We start from the raw sequence: 14,995 nt of genomic DNA, 5'->3' as shown, positions 1-14,995 counted from the left end.
GTTAGGTGGTATGCTGAATAATACAAAACTATGTAAATAAATGATAAAGAAATAGCATGTGCTTAAATATGGTAAAATGTAAAAATGTAGAATTTAGAATGTAGAAACTGGACTAGGTGGATCAACAAAGTTTGGAGCCTTAAGGACAGTGGAGGAAGGTTATAATTTTTGCAAGAATCCATGAATTCTTCATCAAATCTAATCTCAAGACTCTCAAATCCGTAAATTAAAAAATACCCAAGTCTCCAACTCCCCGAATTCTCAAGTTCCAGAATTTCCAAATCCCCAAATTCTCAAATTCCCAAATTCCCAAATCCCCGAATTCTCAAGTTCCAAAATTCCCAAATTCCCAAATCCCTAAATCCCCAAAACTCCAACTCCCCGAATTCTCAAGTTCCAGAATTTCCAAATCCCCAAATTCTCAAATTCCCAAATTCCCAAATCCCCGAACTCTCAAGTTCCAAAATTCCCAAATTCCCAAATCCCTAAATCCCCAAATCTCCAACTCCCCGAATTCTCAAGTTCCAGAATTTCCAAATCCCCAAATTTTCAAATTCCCAAATTCCCAAATCCCCGAATTCTCAAGTTCCAAAATTCCCAAATTCCCAAATCCCTAAATCCCCAAATCTCCAACTCCCCGAATTCTCAAGTTCCAGAATTTCCAAATCCCCAAATTCTCAAATTCCCAAATTCCCAAATCCCCGAATTCTCAAGTTCCAAAATTCCCAAATTCCCAAATCCCTAAATCCCCAAGTCTCCAACTCCCCGAATTCTCAAGTTCCAGAATTTCCAAATCCCCAAATTCCCAAATCCCCGAATTCTCAAGTTCCAAAATTCCCAAATTCCCAAATCCCTAAATCCCCAAGTCTCCAACTCCCCGAATTCTCAAGTTCCAGAATTTCCAAATCCCCAAATTCTCAAATTCCCAAATTCCCAAATCCCTAAATCCCCAAGTCTCCAACTCCCCGAATTCTCAGGTTTCAAAATTTCCAAATCCCCAAATTCCCGATACAATTTAAAATGTAGAAACTGGACTATGTGGATAAACAAAGTTAGAGACCTAAGAACAATAGAAGAAGGTTATAATTTTTCCACCCTGCAAGAATCCATAAATTCTCGATCAAATCAAATCTGAAGTCCCCCAAATCCATAAATTAGAAAAAAGCTTGATATACAACTGTATAGAGAAGTATTTTCATAGTTCGAGTACTAACTATAGGTTGAAGCACTTTATAACAAAACCTGATTAATTTGTTATTTGTATACAAATAGATCCACCGAAGTTTTGAACGAATATCGGTTGTTGAACGAACGATTCCCCAGATAGAGAGACGAACACCGAGCGTGGTTGAAAGGATTTGGAATGTAACCCATTCGTGGCCTCCGATGCTGATCAATATGTGCGGGGAGAAGTCTTTCTCCAGCTAGGTTTCCCGTCACGTTTTTCAACTGGAGATACCTCTATTCTACTACGCGTGATTCTTCGCGGTGCCATTCTGACGGTTATTTGATTAAAATCGAACGATCTGTCCCCTTTAAAGGGTAATCCCCTTTCACCTTGTCATTTTAATACATCAAATACCATGTTCATTTAAATATTTTATTTCTTCTCTCGATTTGCTGCTTTGAGTTAATTAAATGTGCTACAAATAATATCCTGTTTTTACCTTTGATGTCGACTTTTTGCTTGGGAAGATTTTATCGTGGGTAAATGGAAATACGATTATTAGCTTTTTAGAGATGATAAGTACTTTTCGTGAATGCAATATGGCTGATGGACACCAAGATGGCGACTGTAGATTCGACTAGTTTTAATTCTTCGTACAATTTTTTTTAGAACAATGTTAAATTATGATGAATCAATTAAATTTCATAAAATTATAGTGGCTACGTAAATGGAAATACGATTATTATTAAGCTTCATGGTTTTTAGAGATACGAAGTACTTTTTGTGAATGCAATATGGTTAATGGACATCAAAATGGCGACTGTAGATTCGACAAGTTTTAAGTCTTCATACAATTTTTTTTAGAACAATGTTAAATTATGATGAATCAATTAAATTTCATAAAATTATAGTGGCTACGTAAATGGAAATACGATTATTATTAAGCTTCATGGTTTTTAGAGGTACTAAGTACTTTTTGTAAATCCAAGATGGCGACTGAACTACAAGTCTGACTGATTCGACAAGTTTTAATTCTCCATACAATTTTTTTTAAAACAATGTTAAATTGCAATGAATAAATTAAATTTCATAAAACAGTCGGTTAATAAAATTATAAACAACGAATGAAATTTAATAGAATTACAGTAGTGATGGGTTTTCGATGAAGCTAAACTTATCCAAAAATGTATACAAACTATGTGCTATTCATTATAGCAAAAGTCAAACCAAAGTTGCAATCTGCAATATTACATAAAGCATCAATAAATAAATTTTTAATTTCGTCTAATTCTTCCTACACTTTACCCAAGAACAAATTAATCAGAAAACTCAAATCTGCCCTGTCAAAACCGCAGAAAAGACTGAAATTCATGAACGAAAGATCCGCAATAAAGCAGCGCAGCATAAATCGGGCAGATATTCAAATTCCAGCGGGTAGAGACGATAGCGTTCCGCCATTACGCGCAAACATCGCTATTAAATGTTTACGACATCGCGCAAGGAAACGGTGTTCCATGCAGGCTTTGAAACGTTCAGAAAGGGTCACTGTCGAATCCGGACAAGCTTTCCCGATATTCTCCCATTGGAAACGCGTGCACTCGGCGTAAATGCAAACGCGTATATCGTGGCAGTCATCTTTCATACTCGACTTCCGACGAGATGAACGCCAGCCTCGACGTTTCATGCGTATTCTCCCGAGTGGACGCCTCAATGACGGATAGGTCGGCTGTTCCCTGATTACGTGTCCTCCATCGAGCCTCGTGTTTTCACATCGGAACTCTTCATGGCCTTTTCGTTGTCGGCTCTTTGCACCGCTTTTATTAGATCGGACAGCGCTGAAAGAAATGGCAGAGAACCTCGGTTATTCATTGAGAGCCACCCCGTTGAGACTGCCGAGAGCCGGTGATGTAAATCGAACAGAGATTATATGACATATGAGACGGAGCCGTCTTTTTGCAAATATTGACTTGTATGCACCGGAGCTTGATTTTCATGGGGAAAATCGTGGGAGTTTTCCTTGACACGTGCCACGCAAATTCTTGAGGAAATTCTATTCAGGCGATAAATAATGCGAAGAAATATTTTAATTCGTTAATAATAGGATACTGGAATAAATAAAAATTAAGTGGGTGTTTAATAAATTTTCAGTAATTGTAACAGTGTAAATTTTTAGTTTTATATTATATGTTACTTAAAATTCTAAACCTCTAAAATCCCAAATCTGCAAAATCTGTCAATTCCAAAATTCCAAATTTCCAAAACCAGCAACACCAAGAATTCCAAACCTCTGAAACCCCAAATCCACAAAACCTGTCAACTGCAAAATTCCAAACTACCAAAACCACCAACACCAAGAATACCAAATCTCTGAAACCCCAAATCCACAAAACCTGTCAACTGCAAAATTCCAAACTACCAAAACCCCCAACATCAAGAATACCAAATCTCTAAAACCCCAAATCCACAAAATCTGCCAACTGCAAAATTCCAAATTTCCAAAACCACCAACACCAAGAATACCAAATCTCTAAAACCCTAAATCCTCAAAATCTGTCAACTGCAATATTCCAAATTTCCAAAACCACCAACACCAAGAATACCAAACCTCTGAAACCCCAAATCCACAAAATCTGCCAACTGCAAAATTCCAAATTTCCAAAACCACCAACACCAAGAATTCCAAACCTCTAAAATCCCAAATCCACAAAATCTGCCAACTGCAAAATTCCAAACTACCAAAACCCCCAACACCAAGAATTCCAAATCTCTAAAACCCCAAATCCACAAAATCTGCCAACTGCAAAATTCCAAATTTCCAAAATCACCAAGACCAAAATCCCAAATCCTTAAAATCTGTCATCTGAAAATTCCCAAATCCTCCAAGCCCAAACATTTCAAAATTCCACCCCCATAAAATGATCAAACTCGCAGAACTGCAAAAGTAGAATTTCACAAAATTCTAAAAGTCCCCCACGGTGCTTCCGTAATTAAGGGAAGACCGATATCAGCGGGACGATTCACGAGCTTCAGAATGTTCGATGGTACGAGAACGCGCGAGGGCAAGAAAGTCTCGTGGGATGACGATGGTCAGCCGGCCATGGAAAGAGCACGAGGTAGCAGAAGGCCAGGACGACAAACAAAGTATCGCAACTTTCCTCCGGGGATGTGAAGCCGACAGTGTACGAGGCGGTAGCGGAACTAAGTGCAAAAGGGACTTGAGTGCACGGATGCACCGTATGCATTATGCAAGCGATGGGTAGCAGACGGACGCAAAATGTCTATGGGTTTCCTCGCAACGATACCCTCGAACAAAAAACGGACGGCTGACCCGGACGGGAACGGGTTGATCATTTCCCAGAAGTGATTTTCAAATGGATCGATAGGGAAAATTACACGGTACTCAGTAATATGAATTCTGGTACGGTATGTGCTGTGGTACATTATGAAAATTGTTTTGTGACGTTGCAAAATGGGGAGGTTATATAAATTGTCTTGTAAGAACAAATCGATGGTGTGGTGGATATTAGTTTGGGTTGTGAGAACAGGGGGATGTAATAGTAATTGTTTTGTGGTGTGAGATGGTGATGTAGGGCAAATTGTTTTGTGTTGTAGTAACAAGACGGTTATGTAGCACTAATTGTTTTGTTTTGTGAGAGGACGGTGGTGTGCGACTTAAACCCATCACTACTTCGAACTGAAAATTTCAGATCAGATCTCCTAGTTTCTTTATTCGATAATTCTTAGATATTATAATTTCTGGATATAGTAATTTGTGGATTCTCTAAATTCTCAAATTCCTAAATTCAGAATTTTCAAATTCCCTAATTTGCAAATTTGCAAATTTCCGAATACCCAAATCCACAGATCCACAAATCCACAAACCTCCAATTTCCCAATTTCCCAATCACCCCATCTCCCAATCTCCCAATTCCCCAATTCCCTAATTCCCTAATTCCCCAATTTCCCAATTTCCCAATCACCCTATTCTCCAGTCCCCCAATTCCCAAAATTTCCAAATACCCAAATTCCCAAATCCCTAAGTCTCCAAATCCCCAAGTCTCCATCTCCCCAAATTCCCAAATTTCCAAATCCCTAAATCCCCAAATTCCCAAATTCTCAAGTTCAAAAATTCCCAAATTCCCAAATCCCTAAATCCCTAAATCCCCAAATCTCCAACTCCCCAAATTCTCCAATCTCTAAATCCCTAAATCCTCAACTCCCCAACTCCCCAAATTTCCAAATTCCCAAATTTCCAAATTCCCAAATTCCAAAATTCCAAAATTCCAAAATTCCAAAATTCCAAAATGCCAAAATTCCCAAATTCCCTAACCCAACCTAACCACACCCCACAAAACTACCCACAAAGTTTAATTCCGAAAAGACGTTTGTTTTCCCCGAAAGTAAAACAGCCCCTTAACTCGAGATCGCCGTCCGCTTTTTAATCTACTTTAATTTCTAACATGGCCGGACATCCCGCAAGATTTACGGTCAGCGGCAATTACGAAGGAGCAGAAAACATGCACATGCCTATGGGACTATCACGTGTTTTATGCGGGCTAATCTCGTAAAAATTCATACGGAACGACGCTCGTGTTTCATCTGTCGTGGCCGGTAGCCGGAGGCACGTTTTCTTCCATTGTTCAGCGACGCTGGTAAATCTGTGGCCAGACTTTCACGATGCATTTCAAACAACTTTACTCGGACCGGTGTAGGACATATTTTGATCAGCGCAGTCGGAAACTTAAAGTTGAGATAACGCAAATATGCTAATCCTCCGAGTACTCCGCGGGAACGAATAAGTCACTCGGGACAAGAATATCTACTACCTACGGTGCAATGTTTGTCGTTGCTGCGAAGATACATGAGAAGTCTGCGTGTAAAATGTATTCGGTGGCTATTAGAAGTAGGAAAAATATATCGTTCGATATGAAATGTTACATGTTGCTGAAGCTGGCATTTATGTTGTGGCAGCTGCGCAAAGAATTAGTTATTATAAATGCAATTGATGTTGAAGATTGTGGTAACAGGGACATGAGATATTCTACAGAAGTAGCTTAATTTTACTAGATATCAAATGAGTATGTTTATACATTATCTATATAAAATAACAGTGAGTGTAACAATAATAAAATAAATATCAATGACAGTAAAAAAAGTAAAAATTCGACAACCTACCAATGTAACCAGCACCAGTTACTGCCCCAGCGTAGACAGACTCTAACGACTAGTCCGCCATCGACTCTGCTCGTTAGTCCCGAAAGTGCCATATCAAAAAGTGTCAGTTTCCCTATTATATCAACAAACGGAAACGTCGCACCTGTCGCTTAATTGCTGTTGATGCGTGTACGAGATGCAGCGGATCAATCTACGTATTGAAGCCATCGGGTAATTTAATCGCTGGACATGCGGCGACCAACTAGAAGTCCTGCTACTCCCTATTGGAGTACAACTAATGAAGCGGGCGGAATCGACTTCTGATAAAACAAACCGGCCCGGTATCGCGCGATTTCAAGTGTCGATTACGACTATCGTTTATAGTTCGCCCGGCGAGCACTATTCAGCGGAGAATCAACGCGTATAATTTCCAGCCTATGAGTCAATAATAGTTGATCACCGTACGTTCGATCAGTGTTAGCGTGATTGAACGCTGGATTACGACGTGATTTGATCGCTACTGTTTCCAATTCGAATTAGAACAGTTTACTTTGACGTGGATTCGTAGCTCGTTAATGCCTGCCGAAAGAGAGAGCCCGATGTAGCGATACAGATACACTGTCTATGTACACAGTTTAGTTGTGTAACTACAATTACATGTGTCTCGAATGGTTTTGATGTAATTTCAGAACTTTGAATATACCTGTGTTTTTGAGATGGTGTATTGTAAGAGATTTAGTGCTTTTGATGTTTGGTAATTTGGGGATTTTGGGATTTGAGAAGGTTTGGATTTGGGGATTTTGAGATCTAGGGATTTTGGGATCGGGGGATTTTGGGATCGGGGGATTTTGGGATCGGGGGATTTTGGGATCGGGGGATTTTGGGATCGGGGGATTTTGGGATCGGGGGATTTTGAGATCGGGGGATTTTGGGATCGGGGAATTTTAGGATCGGGGGATTTTGGGATCTAGGGATTTTGGGATCGGGGGATTTTGGGATCTAGGGATTTTGGGATCGGGGGATTTTGGGATCTAGGGATTTTGGGATCGGGGGATTTTGGGATCTAGGGATTTTGGGATCGGAGGACTTTAGAATATAGGGTTTTTGGGAATATGGGATTTAGGAATTTTGGGATATAGGGATTTTGGGATCTAGGAATTTTGGGATTTAGGAATTTTGGAATCGGTTGGATTTTAGGATCTAGGGATTTTGGAATTTTGGGATCTAGAGATTTTGAGATTTTGGGATTTAGGAATTTTAGGATCTGAGGATTTTAGGATCTAGGGACTTTGGGATCGGGGGATTTTAGGAATTTCGAGATCTGGGGATTTTAGAATTTTGAGATGTTGAGATCTAGGAACTTTGGGATCTGAGAATTTTGGCATCTAGGTATTTGGGGATCTAGGAATTTTCGGATCTGTGGATTTTGGTATCCATGGATTTTGAGATCTAGGAACAATTTCAAAATATAGTAGGAATTTAATATTAAAGTGATTTGAAGACATAAAAAGTTTGAAATGTTCAGATATTAGAAATTTTAGTATGATTTTTAAATTTTACAATTTCGAATTATTGAAAATTTTAGGTATTTCAATATATTAAAATTTAAAAAATTTGTGAATTAGTAAGTTTGTATGTTTTTAAATTTATAAACTCACAAAATTGTAAATATGTAAATTCATAAAATAAATATCTAAATTAGAAAATTCATAATCTTCCAAGTCCTCGAAAATACCTAAATTTAAAAATACGAGTCGTAAATTTTCTTACACCAAAGATATAATCTTAACATCAAAAGCGAAAGGGTACTAACGGCAATACGAGTAGCGGTAATAGATAATAAAACCACGTGGAACAGTTATCCGATACACGTAGAAAAAACTTATTTCATTTCGCAGTCAAAGTCGTTTTTCCTTTATTGCGATTGAAAAGAGGTTTTCGCCCAGCATGTAACCGAAGAAGAAGTTTCATGAGATGGCTGAAGCGAACAAGAACACACGATCCATACAATACGCGTTAAAATCTCATTTGTGCGACGTACGAGCCACGATCGGTGTGCGAAAATCTTTCTAGCAAGATATTCGAAAAGTCTGACTGTGCTATGCTCTTCCCGTCCGACCTGGTTTACACAAGAAAAGTACACACTGATTCTCGTGCTCATGTGACGTTCGCATATTCGAAATCCGCGAATGAAAGTTGAAGATGAGCCAACTGGGTCGCTTGATCTTTCGGTTTAAAGAGCACCCTACCAAAACAGGGATGTTTCTGTCCCTGTAATAACGTTGCTCAATTCGGTGGAAGCTCTATCCTTTAACTATTTCATTTTATTCTTGTTTCTTCATTTTATTAAATTTTTCAATTTTAATCTTCTAAATTTTATATTTAGGTGTTCATGATTTAATACAGTAATCATTAAAAATTTATTATCATTACTTTTTGTGAGGAATTAATACAATTTTTTATCGTAGTAATTTTTTGTCATAGTAATTTTTTATCATAGTAATTCTTTGTCACAGTAATTTTTTGTCATAATAATTTTTTATCATAGTAATTTTTTGTCATAGTAATTTTTTATCATAGTAATTTTTTGTCATAGTAATTTCTTGTCATAGTAATTTTTTATTATAGTAATTTCTTGTCATAGTAATTTTTTATTATAGTAATTCTTTGTCATAGTAATTTCTTGTCATAGTAATTTTTTATTATAGTAATTTCTTATCATAGTAATTTTTTATCATAGTAATTTTTTGTCATAGTAATTTCTTGTCATAGTAATTCTTTATCATAGTAATTCTTTGTCACAGTAATTTTTTGTCATAATAATTTTTTATCATAGTAATTCTTTGTCATAGTAATTTTTTATTATAGTAATTTCTTGTCATAGTAATTTTTTATCATAGTAATTTTTTGTCATAGTAATTTTTTATCATAGTAAAATTTTTTATATATATTAATAAACAATTTCATTAATTTTACTAATATATATATACAAAATTTTGTTTAATTTTTAATTTAAAAAAAATTATCTACATATTAATAACAAATTTTATTTTTTATTAAATTTTATTAATATATATTAATATATTTATTATGAAATTATATTTCAATTGCTGTTACATTGTTGCAAAATATTACTAAAATTTCTATCGTGTTTGATAATTAAATGTATAATTACATTCTTACTATCATGATAATTGTACAGCAAATGAATATTTAAAACAAAACACGTATATCATCAATTTTAGAATAAATGTCCGCTGGTACTTCGTTGTGTCTAAAAATATGAAATTCGAGATACGTTTCAGTTTAAAAAAATGCACGTATGAATTTTCGTGCTGGTGCTTCGTTCGTTGAACAATTTCGGTGTTCCCTTTTAAAATGAAATTCGCGTTACATATGGCGTTTTCCCTTACCGCGTTCTCCTTCTATCGTTAATGATTCTTCGCTCGTTTTATACGTACATCAAACGCAGTTAAAACATATTTAAAATTCCCTTCGTTATTTGCGAGCGTTTTGCTGCTTGTTAACAAAACGCAGCGTGTCACAATTACAAATTTTTTTTTCCACTTCAAGTTCTTAATCAACGAAACCGGAAACCGTTACTCGGTTTCCTTCGCCGAGATTATGAACAGCCGCCGGTAAAATTATAACTTCGCCAATTTCGCAAATACCGAGCAAGTCCCTTGTCGATAACGCGATTAATCATCCCCTTTCGTGCGCTCGTTGCTTCACTGTGCCGTAATTATCACGACGCCGTTGTTTCTCCAATTAAAACGATCTATTATTATCATCGAATTATTTTGTAATATACTTGCTTCACGTTCTTGTGAAATCAATCCTTTGTGGCTCTTAAACTTTCTAATTATTATTATTACTTTCACGGTTATTAATATACGATTACGCCGTGTGTAATTATGGAGCTATTACTTCGTGTAATTACCTTCGATGTAATCAAAATTTATTTCTTCGAGTTACTTATTAATTTTTTTTATTAAAATTTGGTGGAATTTTTTTAAAATTTATTATGGAATTTTATTAAAATTTATTACGGAATTTTATTCAAATTTATTTCCTTTGAATGTACTTATTAATTAGTTTCTGCAATATTAATTATTAATTATTCTCTTTCAGTGCAATTATTAATTCATTTCTTTAAATACGATTGTTACTGAATTACTTCGAGTGCAATTATTAATTAGTTGCTTCAAGTGTAATTATTAATTATTTTCTCTAGGTTCAGCCATGAATTAATTTCTTGGAGTGCGATTATTAATTAATTACTTCAAGTGTAATTATTAATTATTTTCCCTGGGTTCGATCATGAATTAATTTCTTGGAGTGCGATTATTAATTAATTACTTCAAGTGTAATTATTAATTATTTTCCCTGGGTTCGATCATGAATTAATTTCTTTAAGTGTGATTATTAATTAATTACTTCAAGTGTAATTATTAATTATTTTCCCTGGGTTCGATCATGAATTAATTTCATTGAGTGCAATTATTAATTAATTACTTCAAGTGTAATTATTAATTATTTTCTCTAAATTCAATCATGAATTAATTTCATTGAGTGCAATTATTAATTAGTTACTTCAAGTCTAATTATTAATTATTTTCTCTAGGTTCAATCATGAATTAATTTCTTTAAATGAAATTATTAATTAGTTTCTTCAACTGTAATTATTAATTAATTTCTTTCAGTATAATTAATTGAGGAGATTAATTATTTTTTTCGACTGTCACTGTTAATCAATTACTCAGAGTAATAAATAAACACTGTCGTTAGTCAAAGATGCCAAAGTTTCGAAGACACGAAGCTCACCGAAATTTGAGACATTTCAAAAATTCGATACCTCTCGGAAGTTTGAAGACGCTCGCGAGTTCATAGAATCTGATAACTTTGAAGATCGCAAACGATCCATACTGCTCCAATATTACAAATTACAGCCTACCCACCTAAACTTTCAAGTTATTTTGCACGGCTGTAGATATTTTAACAAACTTGAGACGTCATAAAATTTGAAGAATTAAAAATGTTCAAATTTCTAAACTCTCAGATGTTGAACTTAAAAATATCTAAATATCGAACTTCTTAATCCCCTCAACTATGTCTTTTAACCTAACCTACCTTGTCTAACTTGTCTGACTTGTTTAACTTGTCTAACTTCATGTCTATAACCTAACCTATTGAAAACATAACCTATTCATCAACACTAAATTTACGTAAGTTAAACTTCTAACCATGCGTAATATTAAAAAGTTGAAGCATCAATAAATCCAAAAAGCATCCCTTTCAACGTAACCTAACTTATCTAATTTATCTAACTTAATGTTGCCTAACTTCATGTCTATAACCTAACCTATTGAAAACATAACCTATTTGTCCACACTAAATTTACTTACTTTAAACTTCTAACCATGCATAATATTAAAAAGTTGAAGCATCAATAAATCTAAAAAGCATCCCTTTCATAACCCGATATCGAGGCCAAACAAAAATCCCCAGACACTTTCCCCAAAAAATGTCCGCGATATGAAATGAATGGTGCAATACGTTTAATGTTATCTTCGTTTTAGTGCATGCCCGTCGAACCTAACCTATCTGAATAATAGAGGTCGCGTTTCTGTAGGTTTGTTCGCCATTATGAATAATGTCGTGTTCGATTTGTTCGGCAAAGGCTTTGAATAGAATTTCCAAGGATTTTCTTTGCCGGCAAGGACACACGTAAAAGTGAACTCCTTACGTCTCTCTCTACCGGCGTTTCTTTCCTTTATCGCTAAGTCGAAGCGCCCGAAGGAAGTTTCCCGTGAATTATGAAGCCAGCGCCTTTATGTCAAAGAGTACGCTTCACCATACTTGACAAGCTTACGTGTGCACAGCACGGCTGGAAGTTGGGCAAGTGGTGGCACAAAGCACCATGTAAATTTTCCACGTCGTTCACTTCCATTTTGCTCGGCAAAGTTGTAAATGGACGTCCTGGGAACACTGTCTCGCGATAACCTGCGTCTGAATCCTCCATGTGACACTGTACCGTGATAAGTCAATGTTTGCCCCGTGGATTTCTCTTCTAAGATAACGTCTTGCGGTACCATACGATGCTTATTAATAGACGGAATAAATTAACATGCTTTTTAACGGCGCCCCGAAATGCTTAGACGCGAAGGTACACCGTCGGAATTAATTGTCACGCGGTATATTGCCGTTACAGCGCGCTGGCGAGACGGTTGCTTTCTCTAGGGAAAGTTACGATGTAGGAAAATGAGCACTCTGGAGGTTACTACCGACGCAGGATCGTGAACGTTTGTTGGGGGAATGAATTTTCAAAGTGAACTTTGAGGGTCTGTTAGGGTTTTGGAAGTTTATGAAGTTTAGAACTTCAGAATTTCGAAATTCTTATTTTTAATTTAAGTTTGTGTGTATAATTTGTACCTGTAACTTACATGTGTAATTTGCCATGATTTAAATTTTATGTAATTTGTGCTTTTAATTTATATTTATATGTATAATTTTTAATTATAGGGTTATGCATTGATATTAATATTTCTGAACCCATGTATCCTTACCAGGTCTCAATATCCCTAGATTTCAGTATCTCTAGTTTCCAAATATTCCTAAATTCAAATATCCCTAGATTCCAATATATCTAGGGTTCAATATCCCTAGGATCCAATACCCTTGGGTTCCAAATGTCCCTAGGATCCAATATCCCTGGGTTCCAAATATCCTTAGGTTGTAATACCCCTAGGATCCAATATCCTTAAATTCCAATATGCCTAGGATCCAATATCTTTGCGTTCCAAATATCTCTAGGGTCCAATATCCCTGGGTTCCAAATATCCCTAGGGTCCAATACCCCTAGGATCCAGTACCCCTAGGATACAATATCCCTAGATTCCAATTTCCAAAATCCCCAAAACACTAGATTCCAAAATCTCAAAATTTCCAAATTCCTAACTCGCCAAATCCTCAGATCCCCAAATCCGCAATTCCCCAAATACCCAAATCCCTATTTCCCAAAATTCTAAAGCTCTAAATCCCAAAATATCCCAAATTCCTAACTCGCCAAATCCTCAGATCCCCAAATCCGCAATTCCCCAAATCCCCAAATCCCCAAATCCCTATTTCCCAAAATTCTAAAGCTCTAAATCCCAAAATATCCCAACGCCCTCAACTCTCAAAATTCCACTAACACTCCCAACTACCAAATTTCCAAAATTCACCAGAAAATCGCAATAAAATATAAGTCTCCATCTAACCTAATCTTGCTAGTCAAATAATTGTGTCCTCTTAAATCAGTCATTACGAATATCTGGTAACCAATAAAGTTTCTCATCAGACTTCCGACGCGATTCGAATCTCTATACACCGTTCGCTGAATTATACGCGCTCGAGATCGTTGAAACCGAAGAACATCCGTTCGAGAGTATCGGATAGAAGATGGCGGTGCTCGTTTTACGGCATTCCTGATAGCAAACGCGTGATTTACAGCCGTCCTCGAACGACGTGTTCCCCCGCGAAAGAACGACGCGAATCTCGCGACGCGGATTACGAATTACTACCGGCTGTCTATGACCGTATAAAAGCAGATTCTATTTTCGTTTCTCCACGTTCTTTTTTCAGGTACGTTGAGCCCAAAAGGTACTCCTCTAATGGCCGAGATATGACGGTCGTTCTGAGACGAGCCTCGAACAGCCCGAACGACGAGGAATATATGGACGTCTCTTATTACTTCCACGACGGTGAGTTTACTGTCTTTAACATCTTTTCTACGACTTGTCGTATCGTATATAAAAATATCATGAACTCTTTATCTCGTTGCGACGGGGCTTTTAAGGAGCCCTGAAATTGAGGCTGAATCGCGGTTCCAAAGAACGAGAGTTCTTGAATGAAACTATTTTTCATGGTTTTCGAACCTTTGGTTTATGGAAAATTAATAGAAAGTGAAATTTAAGGTATTAATAGTCGTTGTTTGCAGTAATGTAGTTTGCAGCTTCTTATTTCTATCGAGTATTCTATAAAGAAGTTCAATTACCAATTGTCATTTTAAATTTGACTGTTTTCCCGCCTTTACGGGACTGCCAAAATGGCGGATGGGTAAAATGGCGGAATACCAAACTTTTATGAATATAATGAATTATAGGTACTTGTTTCTTTAGAATGTTGTTATAGAATTATTTTTTTATACATTAAAAACGTCATCTTCACAAATGCTCTCCAAACAAAAAAATAGCGGGAAGAATAACTGTAATTTGAACGTTCATTAATGAACGTTCTATTGATGAGTAAAATGGCGGAGTACCAAACTTATTTTTTATAAATAAAATGAATTACAGCTACTTGTTTTGTTAGTATGCTATTATAGAATTTTTTTTATACATTAAAAACGTCATCTTCACAAATGCTCTCCAAACAAAAAAATAGCGGGAAGAATAACTGTAATTTGAACGTTCATTAATGAACGTTCTATTGATGAGTAAAATGGCGGAGTACCAAACTTATTTTTTATAAATAAAATGAATTACAGCTACTTGTTTTGTTAGTATGCTATTATAGAATTTTTTTTATACATTAAAAACGTCATCTTCAGAAATGCTTTCGAAACAAAAAAATGGCGGGAATAATTGAAGTTTGAACGTTCGTTAAAATAGAGGGATACGCATAATCAGCATA

The 14,995-nt window shown here is 36.0% G+C and overlaps 1 protein-coding gene across 4 annotated transcripts in view; it reads left to right on the top strand.

Annotated features, from left to right (window-relative positions):
- Positions 1-14,995, top strand: part of LOC100877900 (uncharacterized) — a 487,744-nt gene that overhangs the window by 445,512 nt on the left and 27,237 nt on the right. For all 4 annotated transcript variants that reach the window (XM_076538517.1, XM_076538520.1, XM_076538519.1 and 1 more), the window contains one exon: positions 13,946-14,064. In XM_076538517.1, the coding sequence (XP_076394632.1) occupies positions 13,946-14,064 (119 nt within the window). The remainder of the gene's footprint in view (positions 1-13,945; positions 14,065-14,995) is intronic.

This window comes from Megachile rotundata, chromosome 12 (genome assembly GCF_050947335.1).
Source record: "Megachile rotundata isolate GNS110a chromosome 12, iyMegRotu1, whole genome shotgun sequence".
Classification (NCBI taxonomy): domain Eukaryota; kingdom Metazoa; phylum Arthropoda; class Insecta; order Hymenoptera; family Megachilidae; genus Megachile; species Megachile rotundata.
This window is presented reverse-complemented; position numbering and strand designations above follow the sequence as displayed.